The sequence below is a fragment of the Eretmochelys imbricata genome, chromosome 2 (genome assembly GCF_965152235.1).
Source record: "Eretmochelys imbricata isolate rEreImb1 chromosome 2, rEreImb1.hap1, whole genome shotgun sequence".
NCBI lineage: Eukaryota > Metazoa > Chordata > Testudines > Cheloniidae > Eretmochelys > Eretmochelys imbricata.
Window position 1 is genome coordinate 194651794 of NC_135573.1, and position 15363 is coordinate 194667156.

General features: G+C 38.8%; 1 protein-coding gene across 7 annotated transcripts in view; it reads left to right on the forward strand.

Moving 5' to 3' along the window:
• OSBPL10 (oxysterol binding protein like 10) overlaps positions 1-15363 on the forward strand; it is a 191255-nt gene that overhangs the window by 47509 nt on the left and 128383 nt on the right. For 6 of the 7 annotated variants that reach the window (XR_013345319.1, XR_013345320.1, XR_013345322.1 and 3 more), the window contains exons 2-3: positions 9748-9923; positions 12419-12498. Coding sequence is in view for 2 of the 7 variants with exons in the window: in XM_077811234.1 (XP_077667360.1) it covers positions 9748-9923; positions 12419-12498 (256 nt within the window). In the remaining 5 variants the exon portion in view is untranslated. Of the gene's footprint in view, positions 1-4882; positions 5008-9747; positions 9924-12418; positions 12499-15363 lie in introns of those variants that run through there. The other variant, XM_077811236.1, reaches the window with a different exon arrangement.

Sequence of the window (15363 nt, forward strand, 5' to 3'; positions counted from 1 at the left end):
CGCCGCACTTTTGGGAGGGCTCCAGTGCCCTTGCCCTGGGCTGGGACTAGTGGGAGCCGGCCTGTGCTCCAGGGCTGGAGGCTGTGCTGCCTGCCCACCCAGCGCTCCAGGGTGGAGTGGGAGGGCCGTGCGCAGCTGCCTGCTTGCCGGGCACTCCGGGGCTGGGGAGGGGCCCCTCTGGGCTCTGGTGGGGGAACGGGGGCAGGAGGGACGGGTCCCTGGGCAGAATGTGTGGGCCGGCTCGGGGGTAGCCTCCCCAAACCCACGGTTCACCCGTTGCCCAGCAGTTTAGTGTAAGAAGAGCTGCAGGGCCAGAGGGAGTTCAGTTCCTTGCTGGAGCTGTAGGAGCATGAATGATGTGTGGCTGACTGACGAAACTGCAGAATACTGGACAGGGTAGCACTGCCAGAAGCCGGGGAGAGTGAGGAGGAGCTCTGAGCTGGTTGTTGAGACTCCATTAGGACAAGGCCTTGAGGTAAGGAGGAAGACGGCGCAGGGCCGCGGGGAAGTGGCCCAGGGAATTCGAGAAGTCATGCGACATAAAGGGACACAGCAGAAGCTGCCATCTACAGGATCCCTGGACTGGGACCCGAAGTAGTGGGTGGGCCCAGGTCCCTCCCTCCCTCCCCCCATTAGCCACTGGTGGGAAGTGACCTGGACAGTGAGGCACCTCAGAGGGGAACTGAGCTATAGTGTCCCAGCTGGAGAGCTGTAGCCAGGAAGCCCAAGAGGGCAAAGACATTGTCTCTAGGGAGGGAGCCCTGGGGCACTGCTCCAGAGCAGGGACAGACCGAGAGAGAGAGTGTGCAGGTGTGTGCACTAGGCCAAGGGAATACTCACGAGAGGGAGTGTGCCCCGTTACAGGTCTCTGCACAAAAAAGTAACTCTGAAGAGGTGTTCCATGTTGTGTCTCACTGATTCTGTGGCCTTATCTTCGTTAGAAAGGGTTTGCTGGTATAGCTATACCAGCAAATACTCCTAGCATAGACATGGCTTAAACTGATTTAAAAAAAAAGAAAAGTTACTCTGCTGATATAGCTTATACCAGTTCCCCAAGTGAAATAAGCTGTACCAGCAAAAGGACTTTTTTGATGATATAATTGCATTTACACTAGCGCTTTATACCAGCATAACTATGGTGATATAAAAAAATCACACCCCAACCGACATAGCTCTACTCGTGTAAGTTTTAAATGTAGACCAAGCATATAATACTTTTTTTTTTAAACAAAGAAATTTTTTAAAAAAAAAATCTGATTTCCCCCAGCCTGTCTTGTGGAAGTGACATATTGGTCAGAAAAATATAGACATGGATTTTTAACTAATTGAATGCTGAATTTCTAGCATAGTGTACAGGTTGTCTTGAACAATAAACCAGGACAATGTAACAGTCTTAGTAGAAATGTGAGAGTTACTGCTTACCAAACTTGTCTGGCAAATATAGGAGTGTACAATTCTGTTATGGAGGATCTATAATTACTGAGTGAAGGCTTGGCTGTGTTGCACCAAGACAAGAGACAGTAGTAGTCTGAACAAATTTCACTTTTCTGGTAAAGCAAAATTAAAAGTAAGAGTATTCTGGAGAATATTCTGTCAGTGACTTGGGAAAACACTTATCTGAGGAACAGATTTTAAATGAAGAGAAGTTGGGTGGAGGAATCAACAGAACATCAATAGAGAAGAAAGCAACTGGAAAATTCAGAGCATCAGCAGAGCTGCCGTTTTCCCGTTGTAGCATTGGGTAATGAATTGCCTCTGTTCGGAAATAGTAAATGGGTTAGGAGGGCACCAAATGATAAAAAATGTATTATTTTGAGGTTATTGAAGTAATTAATAAATTGCCCATTTCTATCACAGATGCCAATATCGTATAACTCTGCTATTCCAATGGGTTAAACTGGGAATCTGCAATGATCCAAGACTTGTGTGTCAATGCATTTGCCCCCGGTAACAAAAATGACTTAGACTGAAGACATCTAAGTAATGTAGTTCAGTTAGACATTGTATAAAACCTGAGCATAACTCTCCTAATAAGCCATCCAATCTAAAAATATTTTTCCAATTAAATCTTTTAACTGAAGAATATAAATATGTAAATCATCCTGTGTCTACAGCAGTAAATTCTCATAGTAATAAGTCCACAAAATCCATATGAAAGAAGTGGCTGTAGTTTAAATGACTGAGCCTTTTATAATTCTTTGCTTTTCCCCAGACAATAGAATGAAATATGGCCATATTTCATATTGTATGGTGTTTATTTGCTTTGAATACTGTTAAGATAAATGTATGCAACAGATAGAAGTCAAGTGTATTAGAGTGAGTGGAGAGAATCAGAATAATTTCTGAAATTTACTTATTTGAGGTACAGCAGAAGAGTTTGGAATATGGTAGGTAAATTAATAAGTTAATTGTCATGATTCAATGGTATTGATGAGATCATGAATGTCTTTTATAAAAAGTCAAGCTTCATATTAATTTACTTTGTTTTATACTAGAAATTTCAGAAAACAGGCAGCAATAAAAATGTTTTCATTAAGGAGGGCAGAGTGTTTAACACTGTCGTTTATAGCATCAGTAATGTGTCTGTTTTGGACCTGGCTGCTGTACTCAAACAGTTGTTAAACAGTTATGGATGGTGACAAGTTAAATGTTTGAATAGCAACATATCCTTTCATATCTAATAGTAGTAATGTACACTGGCTTTACCTTTTATGCATTATGTAATGTAGGTTTAGATGACCATTTTGATCATGAAAACAGATTGCATTAATTCATATAGGACCAAGATGCATCAAATATAAAGAATTATTGGGATATTTGTTATATAACTTCACTTTTCTGCTTAGAGTGATGCTTAATCAGCTTTACCAGTGCCAAAACAAGAACATTTTAACTTGCTTTTAGGCAGACTCTCTTTAATGAACGTTCATAACATTCTGTATGACTGTGTTGTCAATTGGGAGACATTAGTTAATGGTGCTATTGTTAAGTTAATGTGTCCTGTATAACACTAACTGTGTGTGTGTTTCTATTGTATATGTTTAGTATTCTGTAATTTTTCCTATTATCCCCACAAGGACCGTTTCTGAAGGATATGGTACATTTTTCATAAGTATTGATCTTTAAAACTAAATATAGAAATCTAGAGTCATGTATCATTGTTGGATAAATGTACATTGTGTGAAAGGAATGACAATAAAATGTAAAGGGAGAAACAGATCTTAAGATTAAATAGATGTAAACAAGTTGGCACCAGAATTCTCTTTGTATAGTTTGTAATATTCTGCATAAATGACTTCCACATCTCAAAGGGGAGATTTTCCCTGTACTTTTTTCTTTTCTTTTATAACAATTTCCAAAAATGTATGTGATAGGTGTCCATTCCCTCTTTCCTTCTCCACTGTTTTGTATATTCATTTTGTTTCTACTTGTGGAAGGTGGAAATCTAGTCCTTCCCTGTTCCTCCTGCACTTTGTTGATGCCTGAAGTGGGTTGTCTTAAGGCAAAGCCTCCTGTTTGTAACTGGTAAGACAAAGGTTTTGGAAGAATGGATTCCCTCCATCTTCCTTTATTCTGCGTCTTCTCTTGTCATATTCTCTTAGTAGTTTTGTTCTTCTCTCTTCACCATTGTTTAATTCCTCGCTCCATCTCCGTTATTCATGACTCCTCCTTCAAAACCTTTTAGGGCACCTTCTAATCTTTCCCTTCTCCTCTTGCTTATGCTGTGGGAGTGTTGCATTCAATTTCATGTAGCTCCCACACCTGCAATATCTCCGATGTATGTGTTTAACTTAGAGGGAAGTAGAGCACCAGTTGATGTTACCATTGGAGCTAACACTGTGTGGGACCTTTATAAGCAGTATTTCTACGCCACAGTCAGGTTCAGAGTGCGAGACTAGAGTAAGTCCCAGACCCTTTTTGTCCTTTGGCCTATTCCTGGGTCAGAGAGCAACAGCACTGCCTAAATTGTATTGGCATGCTATTCTGTTCACCTCAACCTGGCTGTCCAGTATAAATTGTGGTGGTGGTTATGTTTCTATAGAGAATTGCATTCTTTTCTCTTGATCCACATGGTAGAAATGAAGGAGGTAGAACACTGAAAAAGAATTAAGATTGGCATAGACCAACAGCAGCAACTTGTCATTTACTTTTTAAAAAGATGTTACTGTTTAATTGTATAGTCCCAAAAGTGTGTTAGATGTTTTACAGGTAGCTAAGACAAGGTCCCAGCTCTTAAAAGGTAGGCCTGATCTACACCTAAAACTTAGTTCAACCTAGCGACACCACTCAGGGCTGTGACAAATTTCACGCCTTCTGTGATGTAGTTAAATTGACCTAACCCCCACTATAGGTCAATAGAATTCTTCTGTTGATCTAGCTACCATCTCTCAAGGAGGTGGGTTTACTACTGTGATGGAAAAATCGTCTCCGTCGCTGTAGTGTCTACACTACAGGGCGACAGTGATGTTGCTGTCTCTGCTTGTGGGGTAGACATCACCCTAATACCATAGTAGTCACCAGACAAATGAAAACTTTCTGATTGGTGTTATCTGAAGTTGTATATGCACAGGGTATGTTTTATCTAACACACTTCTTATCCTGGTTTACAGGAACTGTTTCAAAAATTACATGTTGATTAGAAAGAAATGGAAAGATTGTTGAATTATGGATCTTCACTGAATTAGGTTATTGTATCTCCTTTCCCACACAAATTACCATTATACCTTTCTCAAAGGTGGTATAAGATGAGAAATGTTCTATATGCTGACCAAAAGGATGACCTGTCTAAAACGGTGGTGTGTTCACACCTGAACATCGAAAGGATGGAAACAATGTAAACAAGATCTCAAGCCCAGGACAGGAAAGGCTTTCATGAGAACACAGTTCTCAAATTAAATAAGTGATATCATGAAAACAAACTGAAAGAGGCTGTCAGTTGGACTGCTGGACAGATGCACTCAGATCAAGATGATTTAGAAACTTTTTTGTACCCTGCTTATTTAACAGGTAAATTCCTGAAATTACTATACTGGACAAAGATTAGAGAAAATGCTTTCTTTAACCTTTGAGTTTTGTTTACTTTGTGGATTTTACAGTGTATTTTTATTACCCCTTTCATGATGTTTCCTATATAGTTGGTGAGTCAGCTCTCTCTCATTTCTGTAAAATTTTCACACAGCAACAGGGAAGAGGAAAAAATGTTTTATAAATAGGAAAACAGGATGCAAAATCACAGAGACTGACAGGGAGGCTTATGGACTAGTGTAATACATGCAAGTAATTTTATCTTTCTGTTTGAAATTGACTAAATTTCAGTTTGATGGTCTCCCTGTATCTTAAGATGCCTACTGCAAACTTTACCCTATGAAAGCTCTTGTCCAAACAGGATATGAGAGATACTACTTGTTTTTGCTGTGTTGTTTTTTTTTCCTCTTACTGAAAGTTAAAAAGTATTGATTTATTTAAAATAACTTGAAATTCCTGGCTGTTGCTTTGGGATAAGTGTTAAGCTAATTTGAGGGAAGAGATACACAAAACTCTTTACTTGACTAACTGGAAAGTTGCATGTTCCAAACCCCTGTATGACCTTTATCTATAGAGATGTGTCAAGGTTCCTCCCCCACTCTGAACTCTAGGGTACAGATGTGGGGACCTGCATGAAAAACCTCGTAAGCTTATCTTTACCAGCTTAGGTCAAAACTTCCCCAAGGTACAAAATATTCCACCCGTTGTCCTTGGACTGGCCGCTACCACCACCAAACTAATACTGGTTACTGAGGAAGAGCTGTTTGGACACGTCCTTCCCCCCAAAATACTTCCCAAAACCTTGCACCCAACTTCCTGGACAAGGTTTGGTAAAAAGCCTCACCAATTTGCCTAGGTGACTACAGACCCAGACCCTTGGATCTTAAGAACAATGAACAATCCTCCCAACACTTGCACCCCCCCTTTCCTGGGAAATGTTGGATAAAAAGCCTCACCAATTTGCATAGGTGACCACAGACCCAAACCCTTGGATCTGAGAACAATGAAAAAGCATTCAGTTTCTTACAAGAAGACTTTTAATAAAAATAGAAGTAAATAGAAATGAAGAAATCCCCCCTGTAAAATCAGGATGGTAGATATCTTACAGGGTAATTAGATTCAAAAACATAGAGAACCCCTCTAGGCAAAACCTTATGTTACAAAAAAGATACACAGACAGAAGTAGTTATTCTATTCAGCACAATTCTTTTCTCAGCCATTTAAAGAAATCATAATCTAACACATACCTAGCTAGATTACTTACTAAAAGTTCTAAGACTCCATTCCTGGTCTATCCCCGGTAAAGACCAGCATATAGACAGACACACAGACCCTTTGTTTCTCTCCCTCCTCCCAGCTTTTGAAAGTATCTTGTCTCTTCATTGGTCATTTTGGTCAGGTGCCAGCGAGGTTACCTTTAGCTTCTTAACCCTTTACAGGTGAGAGGAGCTTTCCCCTGGCCAGGAGGGATTTCAAAGGGGTTTACCCTTCCCTTTATATTTATGACAAGATGCAATACAAAAATGTCAGTTTGTGGCTGGGCTTTCCAACAGAGCCCATGTGAGTTAAATCCCCAGCTCTTATTGAATTTCAGTCAAAGTTTGGGCTCCTTTGGAAAGCCCAGCCTAAATATTAACATTTTACTATAAATAGGTGAGCTGGTAACATTAAGTTTGTAAAACTGTATTTGGCTTGTGAAAATGGTAGAATGTTTGGTCACTATCTTACAAGCGCAAATTGATTAAAATGTCAGATCAAAGCCCTTGGTAATAGTATTCTGTTTTCACTCCCTTTCTTTTCCTGGTCCACTGAATTGATAATTTCAGTAGGCTATTAAATAGTGTTTGTTGCTAGATTTAACATACTTATCAGTTATTTTATTTGTAATATTGTAACAGTTGGGGGCCCTAGTCAGAGATGAGTATCCCATTGTGCATAGGTATCAATCATACAAACAAGTAACACAGACAGTCTTTGCTCTGAGAGCTCAGAATGGTAAGTTTATGACCCGATATGCCAAAGAGATGAAACAGCCAAATGGTGATGGTTGTGTGGGGGGATTCAGCTCACCACCTCCCTAGTCACTATCTCAGTAGTTAGGGTTTTTTGTAAGCAGAGGGATTTGAAGGGAGATGAAAGTAGTGGTTCTACCAATTTTGTGATGGGCAGTTTCTCCCATAGCAAAAAGCATAGAGGCACGGTGTCAGAGGAAGTGGGGTCTTTATTGCACCATTAACCTCACTTTTTCTCTGTTAAAGTAAAATTGCTTTGGAAGAGTAGGTTTAAAGTATGAAGGACCTTAAAGGTGAGGTTAAGATCCTTGTGTCTGATCCAAGGGAGAGTGTGGAGGGATGCACAGTGGGGAACAAAGTGGGAAGATTGTCCTGCCAGCAGCTTTGAGTGGACTTGACCAGCCTGAGACTGCAGCAGTTGTGCCAAAGAGGTGAAGTGTGTTAATTGAAATGTGAGATAAAGACTTGGACAAGAACTTTGAAAACCTAGACAGACAGGGCAGTGCTGGAAATACTGTGTAGGAAGCCTTGGCAAGATTTAGAGGCAGTCTGGATGTGTGGGTCCAGAGATAGGGCTGAGTCAAAGATGACACCAAGGTTTTTATCTTGTTTTGAATGCAAGTTGCAGTTTTACAGACATGAGCTGCAGAACTGTAAATTGCTAACAGCACTTTGCAACTGTCATGTGAATCTGTGTATAGCAATATGAAACTTTGTTCTCTGTTCCCATATTAAATGTTTGATCCAGAAGGACAACAACAAATAATGCCCTGCCAAATGCTTTGGTGTCATTACCCACATGTTTTTATTAGGTGCTATAAGAGGCCACCTGTGTCTGAGTAAGATCTTCTGTCTTGTCTGCTGTGTTTAATAGACCATTTTTCCTGAAATACAGTAGGACAGAATTTTCAACTACCTTGGCAAAGGTTATGCATTATTGGAGACCTGGTTCAGGGTACATGATTTAAAGATGGAAATATGCATCAAGATTTCTATGTGCTAAGATGGATTAGTAGAAATGCTTTATGCTTCCAGCTCTGAGTGTTGGGCTAGAGTAACTCAAATTGAGATGGCGAAAGTGGAATCATTTTCATTTTACATTTAAAATAAGTATGAATTAGCTACTCAATCATCTCATCTGTACAAATAGCAATAAATTTGTCCCCGTTTGTGTGGCAAATACTGTAATCTTAGCAATGGACTTATCATGCATTGGCCCATATAATCAGTGTGTGGATGTGTGTGGATCGAAGTGGGGTTGCCTAATAGGTTAGGGAGGCAGAGAACTAAGTGGTGAGGATGTAGAGTGCTGCAATTTCAAATTCTGAGCTGAAGTGCCATGTCGTTGCTCTATAAACTACTATTGATTAAAATGTAAGTGCTCTTCATACTGAGTTAGGCAACTTCTCCTGTAAGTTTAATGGGAGGAGTTACTGTGATTTTGCACATATCTCCTATAAATATACTCTCCATTGGTTTGCTGCATAAATTCCTCTGTTCTCTCCAAGGCTTCCCTCAAAGCTGGGTGGGGTGGGGGGAGAGAGGATGAAAAACACAAACCAAAGAACTTTTTGTAACTAGATCTATATCAAATTTAGTGGACTATACTTTTGGAGTACTGTGTGACTTCCAGATCATTAGCTGACTGTTTCACCAATCTTCTTAACATGTAAGCTTCAAATAAAGTGCTTACCTTGGGTAGTACTGCTTTAAGCAAACTCTTTTCATTTGGTCACATAAAACTTACTTTCTTGTCTCTCTGCTTTCATCCTTTATATCTCTGATGACTCTCTGAATCAGTGACTGTTATCCCGATGGATTTTCTTTGGGACTGACACCTGCCTACTATTAGTTATTTGAATATCTGGACAGATGGGTTCCCCCCTGCTATTGGAACTTGATTGGCAGAGTGACAGATTTGCTGACTTGAAGATGCCCCCACCCACTGCAATCCTACAGGCTGGCTTCTGTACTTCCTACTTTAATTTCTAATGGGAACTGGATGTCTATATCCCTTAGACCAGCCTTGAAAATCCCAGCCATAATGGGACTTATGAGATATTTTCCCTTCTGATTATATTTTATAATATCTTGTGTTCTGCTCAACCCTGTGCAAAAGCATTTGCATATTTCCTTTTTAAAAAAGCAATTGAGAGAAATGAGGGGGTCATGTTTGCATGTATAAATGAGGCAAATAAAGCCACCCTTTTGCATACAGTGCAAGTGGACACAGGTGGCTATAGAGGTGTCTCTGGGTATCTGGACAGATGATGTCATAAAAGTAGTAAGTGACTTGCCAGGCACAGGGTCGTGTCACAAACCCAGAAGTGACAGGCATAAAATGCCATACTCACCTAGCTTTCCATTTTTGGCACATAGATATATTTGACAGGGCATCACATTTGGGCTCTTTCAGTACAATCTGTATTAGTGTTGGGGGGTGATTTTCTTTAAAGAACACGTTCAATTAGAAACACCTTTTCCCATGTCCATTAATTGAACATGGACTCTTCTTTATTCTCACCAAACTGAAATAAAGGTATTGTTTTGATACATTTATCCTCCTGTACAGGATACTATGTAACAAAAAATATTTTCCTCCTTGTTTAACATTTCTGTGAAATTTAAATTTAACCCATGTTTGCTTTTCAGTAGCAGTGTAAAAAACTCTTTGAAAGAAAAACTATACAACTGTGGTTTCTTTGAACAGGTACTTTGTGCTGGATTTTGAGACTGGGATTCTGCAGTATTTTGTGAATGAACAAAGTAAAAACCAGAAGCCACGAGGAGCCCTGTCTTTAGCTGGAGCTATAATCTCTCTCAGTGACGAAGTGCCGCACATGTTGGTGGTGTACTTTGCTAATGGAGAGACGTACAAACTGAGAGGTACAGTAATCTACTAGCTACTTCTTAAACATGCTTATGAGACCAGCCGTTCCTCCCATTCTTGTAACTTCTTTCGTCTTTACCTTCTTTCCCAACTGTGACAAAAAATCCAGTTGAAGTTATGTTTCAGAGTAACAGCCGTGTTAGTCTGTATTCGCAAAAAGAAAAGGAGGACTTGGGGCACCTTAGAGACGAACCACTTTATTTGAGCGTAAGCTTTCGTGAGCTACAGCTCACTTCATCGGATGCTGTGTTTCCACCGTCTGCATCCGATGAAGTGAGCTGTAGCTCACGAAAGCTTATGCTCAAATAAATTGGTTAGTCTCTAAGGTGCCACAAGTCCTCCTTTTCTTAGTTGAAGTTATGTTGATTATGGCTACTTTACGGCATGCTAGACAATACGGTGGAAAAATAACCTGCAAGTTAGTACATTGCCATAGGAAATTATGCAATCTACTGTTATGGTGTTGTAACCATGGCATATGGATGGTGCACTACTGTTGGTTGGCTTGATGTGTGACAATTCTCAGTCCAATATACTTGTATTTAAAATAAAATAAATTGTGGTGAGGGTTAGACTAGATTTAACAATTTAACCGCCAACCAGCTAGCCATCATATTTTAGAATCTCCTGTAAAGCAAACAGAAACCCTATCAAAGAGGCATTAGGATTTGAACTCAATATTTAGCTTGCATAGACATTTGGACGTGTAGCAAAGCAACAAAGGGATTTTCTGTCAAGGAGGCTTAGTTTTTGAACAGTTAGGATTAATGTCCTCATAACTTCTGCAGTGCTCTGCCTACTGACTGACTGAGATTTACAAGATTATACACAGCAGCATGCTGCTTATTACTTAATTGTTATACTGGCAACATAGCAGATGAGAAATTTAATAAAGTATTCCATCTTCTGTTCCCTTATCATTAAAATTAATTTGAATTACCATTAATCTGAGATTCAGCAGTATGTGTAATTTTGTACTTGTGTTCTTAACATTGATATGGCATTTAATGATGATTCAAAGTGGTTTGCTAATAAGAATTTTTAGTAGTTGATACATCATAACTGAATTATACATGTAATACACTGCAGCTCTTATAGAATTCATACTGGTATAAATACAGTTTTCCAATAATTTTAAAGGTGGTGAGCAAAGGGGAGAAAAAGTGAGCTTGTGCCCTTTTATGTTTCTTTTCGATGCATCAAGGCAGCATGTTAGGGTTTTTAGAGATTTTTAGTCAGACTATATAACTCTTACTTAAGGTGGCCAGACAGCAAGTGTAAAAAATCAGGACGGGGATGGGTGGGTAATAGGAGCCTATATAAGGCAAAGATCCCAAAATCAGGACTGTCCCTATAAAATCGGGACATAGAATATCTGGTCACCCTACTCTTACTGAATTGAATTTACTTAAAATTTTTTTTGGGGGGAGGTTGGTAAAACTTAGCTAACTTCAGTGATTAACATGTGAGTGGAGGAAGACTTTGTTAAAGATTCAACATCCTTGTGCACTTCAATGTAATGGTTAAGTATTCACAGTTTCTGACACCCAACAGTCTCCCAGAAAAAATACAGAAAACCAACTTTACATTCTTGATATATCTAAGGCTGGATCTAAACTTGAAAGTTTTACTGGTCTAACTTTTGGTTAGGGATATGATTTATTTATTTTACTTTTTACCCAAGTAGTTATACTGTTGCAGACCCTAGTGTGGATAGTTATATTGGTGTAAAGGGGGTTTCTTTCGGTACATGTATTCCATTTCCCATATGGGAATAGCTGTACCAATATAAAGTACCTTTATACAGATATAACTGCATCCACACTACGGGTGGGTTGTACTTGGATAGTTTAAAGTGGCACAGCTTTCCAGTATAATAAAAACCCTCCTTAAAAAAAAAAAACAAAACCACAAAAACCCAACCAATTTTAATTTTTTTAGGCTTCCTTTATATACCATAAAGAAGAAGGAGGGGAAAAAGGCAACTTTTTAAGGCCCCAAAAGATTATATTCTACTAAACTAATTATTTAATTGCATAGGGTACATGCATTTTAAAACAAGTATATTTCTTACTCCATTTTTTCCACTGCAAAATAAAAATAGTTAAATTGATTATTTGGGCTAATCTTTATTTGGGAGGAAATGTAAGAAAAAAAAAATCTCATTCACAAAGTAACTATTTTAATAAATAAGAGTTTTCACTGCATCATATGGATGAATTAACTGTGGAAAACTAGTTGTTTTTCTTCTTTCTTCAGTCACAGTATCTTCTTAGGTTGAGGCTTAAGCCTGGTCTCTGAGAAAATGTTACTGATTTAACTAAATTGGTTTAGATTGGTGCACTTTTATAAGGCCTGGTGCAATAAATAGACTTTTAATTTCCCTTAGGTAAGGTACTTCTAAACTGTTATCAAGTGCTGGAAACATTCCCTTTTCTGTAATGTCAATTGGTTTATGTGCAATTCTTGTACTTTTTTGTTTCTGTTCTAGCTGCTGATGCAAAGGAAAAACAATACTGGGTGACTCAGCTCCGATCCTGTGCCAAATACCACACGGAAGGTAATTCTAAGGTAAATAATAATGGGAAAGAAATAGCATGGTTGGCTATAACTGGGGTAAGTGAAGAACAGGATAACATGAAAAATTAATCCATTAATAACAGTAGTCAACTTCTATTTGTATAGGGTTTTTTTTTTTTTTTTACGTTTCTCTCAAACCCTTTCGTAAATAACACAAGCTGGTGGTGTCTATTCTGCCTACATTTCAGCTTTAAGATAAAGTAGTAGGAGTAAGTGTTGAGAGGGAGGTAGACTCACTAGACAGTGGAATTTAGGGATTTCCAAGGGGAATAAACATAGGAAGATATTGTGATTGCTTCATATCTTTTTGTTAATGTATGGCGCTTCAGAGGTCTGAAGCGTGTTACTAAACAGCTGGAATAATAAAGGTTTAATAGGTTAGAAAAGTAGCTGGGAAGTTAGTCCACACATAGACTTGGGTATGAAAATGATTATACTGTATGATAAGGCAGCATATCCATGTGGTAGTATGAAAATTGTTTGGTTTCACTGAAAATTGTTTCGTTTCAAAGAATAATTGATGGTCTTATTTGCTCCCGAAGTTAGATAAGAAAAAGTTGAGCTTGCTAACATTTTACAAATTGAAGTGTGGAAATCTTGAAAGACACGTAAAGTGAATATTAGGGATAATATGCAATTTTTCTTCTTTTACAAAGAGTGGACTTGGTTTGGAGGATAGATAATGATATATGGAGTCCAACCCCTGCCACTGGTTCAAATCTGGGCTATCTATGGCTCAAGTTAATAGTTTGGTGATCTGTGGGTTTGTCTACACTAGTTTTTCAAACTTGAGCTAATTGATTGTTAATTAACTAGAGTTAGCTAACACATTTGTACACATTAGTCTGGACACTCCACAAATGTTTGTCTGTCTACCCTCTACCTAATGTAAACCATTTGTGTTGTGGAACAAATGTATGTGAAGTGCCAAGACTAGGGTGTATAAATGTATTGGCTAACCTGAGTTAATTAGCACTCAGCTAACTTTAGTTAAAGGTTCTAGTGTAAGAATACCCTTTGTGAAGTGAGTTGGTAATCTTATTCCAGTTGTTAATAGTGGGCAGTTTCCCAGCATCTTTACTGATCCTTTCCTAGCTTTAAATACTAAGTTTTTAATTATTTGATTTTACATTTCTTTTTAGAAAAGTAGGCTTTTTTATTTGCCACCTGAAGTGGATAAATCCTGATCTTGTTCAAATTCTCCTCTATTTTAAAAAAAACCCTCCCCTCTTGGTTCATGAAAATGCAAAATTGAAACTGCGCTACATAAAATGGGTCACTTACAGGATAAAAACAAGTGAATTTTCTAGATTAAAATTTTGATTTAAGGTGAATGGGTGTCCATTGCATTTTAAACATATAATAATATTTGTGAACAGACCACAGAGGATCTATCTAAAATATAGATTAATATTAAAAATTCAGAAAGAAACAGAGAGGCTGCTTGGCTCCCAGGAGTAGTATATGTATATTGATGTCTGAAGACATAGACTTATTTAAAATTCAAATAAACTAAGGAAATTGCTTATTTTTCTAGGAACACATGCAGTTTAGGGAAGGGGGCTCTCAAACTGTTCTGAGCTCATCTTAGCAGAGTTATTGTCCGGCGGACCTACCTCTCTTTCCTGTTCACGATAGTGTGGACTACCTCCCCTTTGTTGCTGATCAAATTACACCACCCTTCTTGGCATCTGCATCAATTGCTTACATGGGAAAGTACATTAAATGTTTTCCTGATTTTTCTTTAGTTTCTTTTGAGTGCAGTTTAGCAGCTGGAAACATAGAGGACAGTAGCACCATGTGGCTAGCAGGCACTCCATAAACAGCTGCTGGTTTGTGGACCAGAGTTCAGGAAACATTTGTTGAGGGAATATAGAAGTTAGAACATGATACTATTACAGTTACAGTATTGCTAGTAGGTTTGCTTTGCAAATTACAAGTACTTGAATGCTACAATACTAGAACTGTGGAAGGAGCTAGACTATGTTATCCTTTTTTCTTCATGTTGAATGGGAAATGATCAGTCAGAAAATGTCATACAGTCCATTTTATATTGCTCTGTAAGGATCATTCAGTTTTGCATGATGCAGTTCTGGTTTAAGGAAAGGAAAAGCAACAACAGATGTATATTTTCCTTTTAAACACCACACCAAAATTGTAATTCACAGTAGGATGTTTGTTAATTTCAGTCCCCTGCAGCATGCTCACAAGAGCAGAACACTCATAGACAATAGAGGAATGGCATGACAAACTTCATATGTATGAAGTTAGTACTAATCAAAATCTACAATAAGTTTTCTTTTGGGCACACAGCTGAGGCTGGGATTGTCAAAAGTACATAACTTAAGAGACATGAGTCCAATTGAAGGTCAATGAGACTTGTCCTCTTAACTTTGCAGTGATGACAAGCTTTAACTCAGGTGTTCCCCCAGACTCCTCTTCCATTCACATACTCTAAATTCAAGTGTGGTGGTGTTTTAACTTGAGATAGCTGGTCCATCAGGGGGTGCAGGCTAAAACTTGAGTTAGAACAACTCAGTCAGCTGCTAACACGAGCACTCTGCATTGTGGATTCCAGGATAGCTCCACTTAAATATCACTAGTCCTCAGATACTTTCCCCTACCTCAGCAAGAGGAGACTTGCTGGTGCTAAACTGGGTGTCAGTTCCTGTCACCCCAGTCTGTTAGCCACCCAAACAATCTCAGCTCTGCCAGCCTTTAGTGCCTCCCTATAGTGCCCAGCTCCTATCACGAGATACTCGTAGTAATTACCAAGTCCTCTGTCTCCGAAGAGACTTGCATACCACTGGAAGGTTACAGCTCAAGATCAGGTCCTTTCTAACAACATCGCACTGT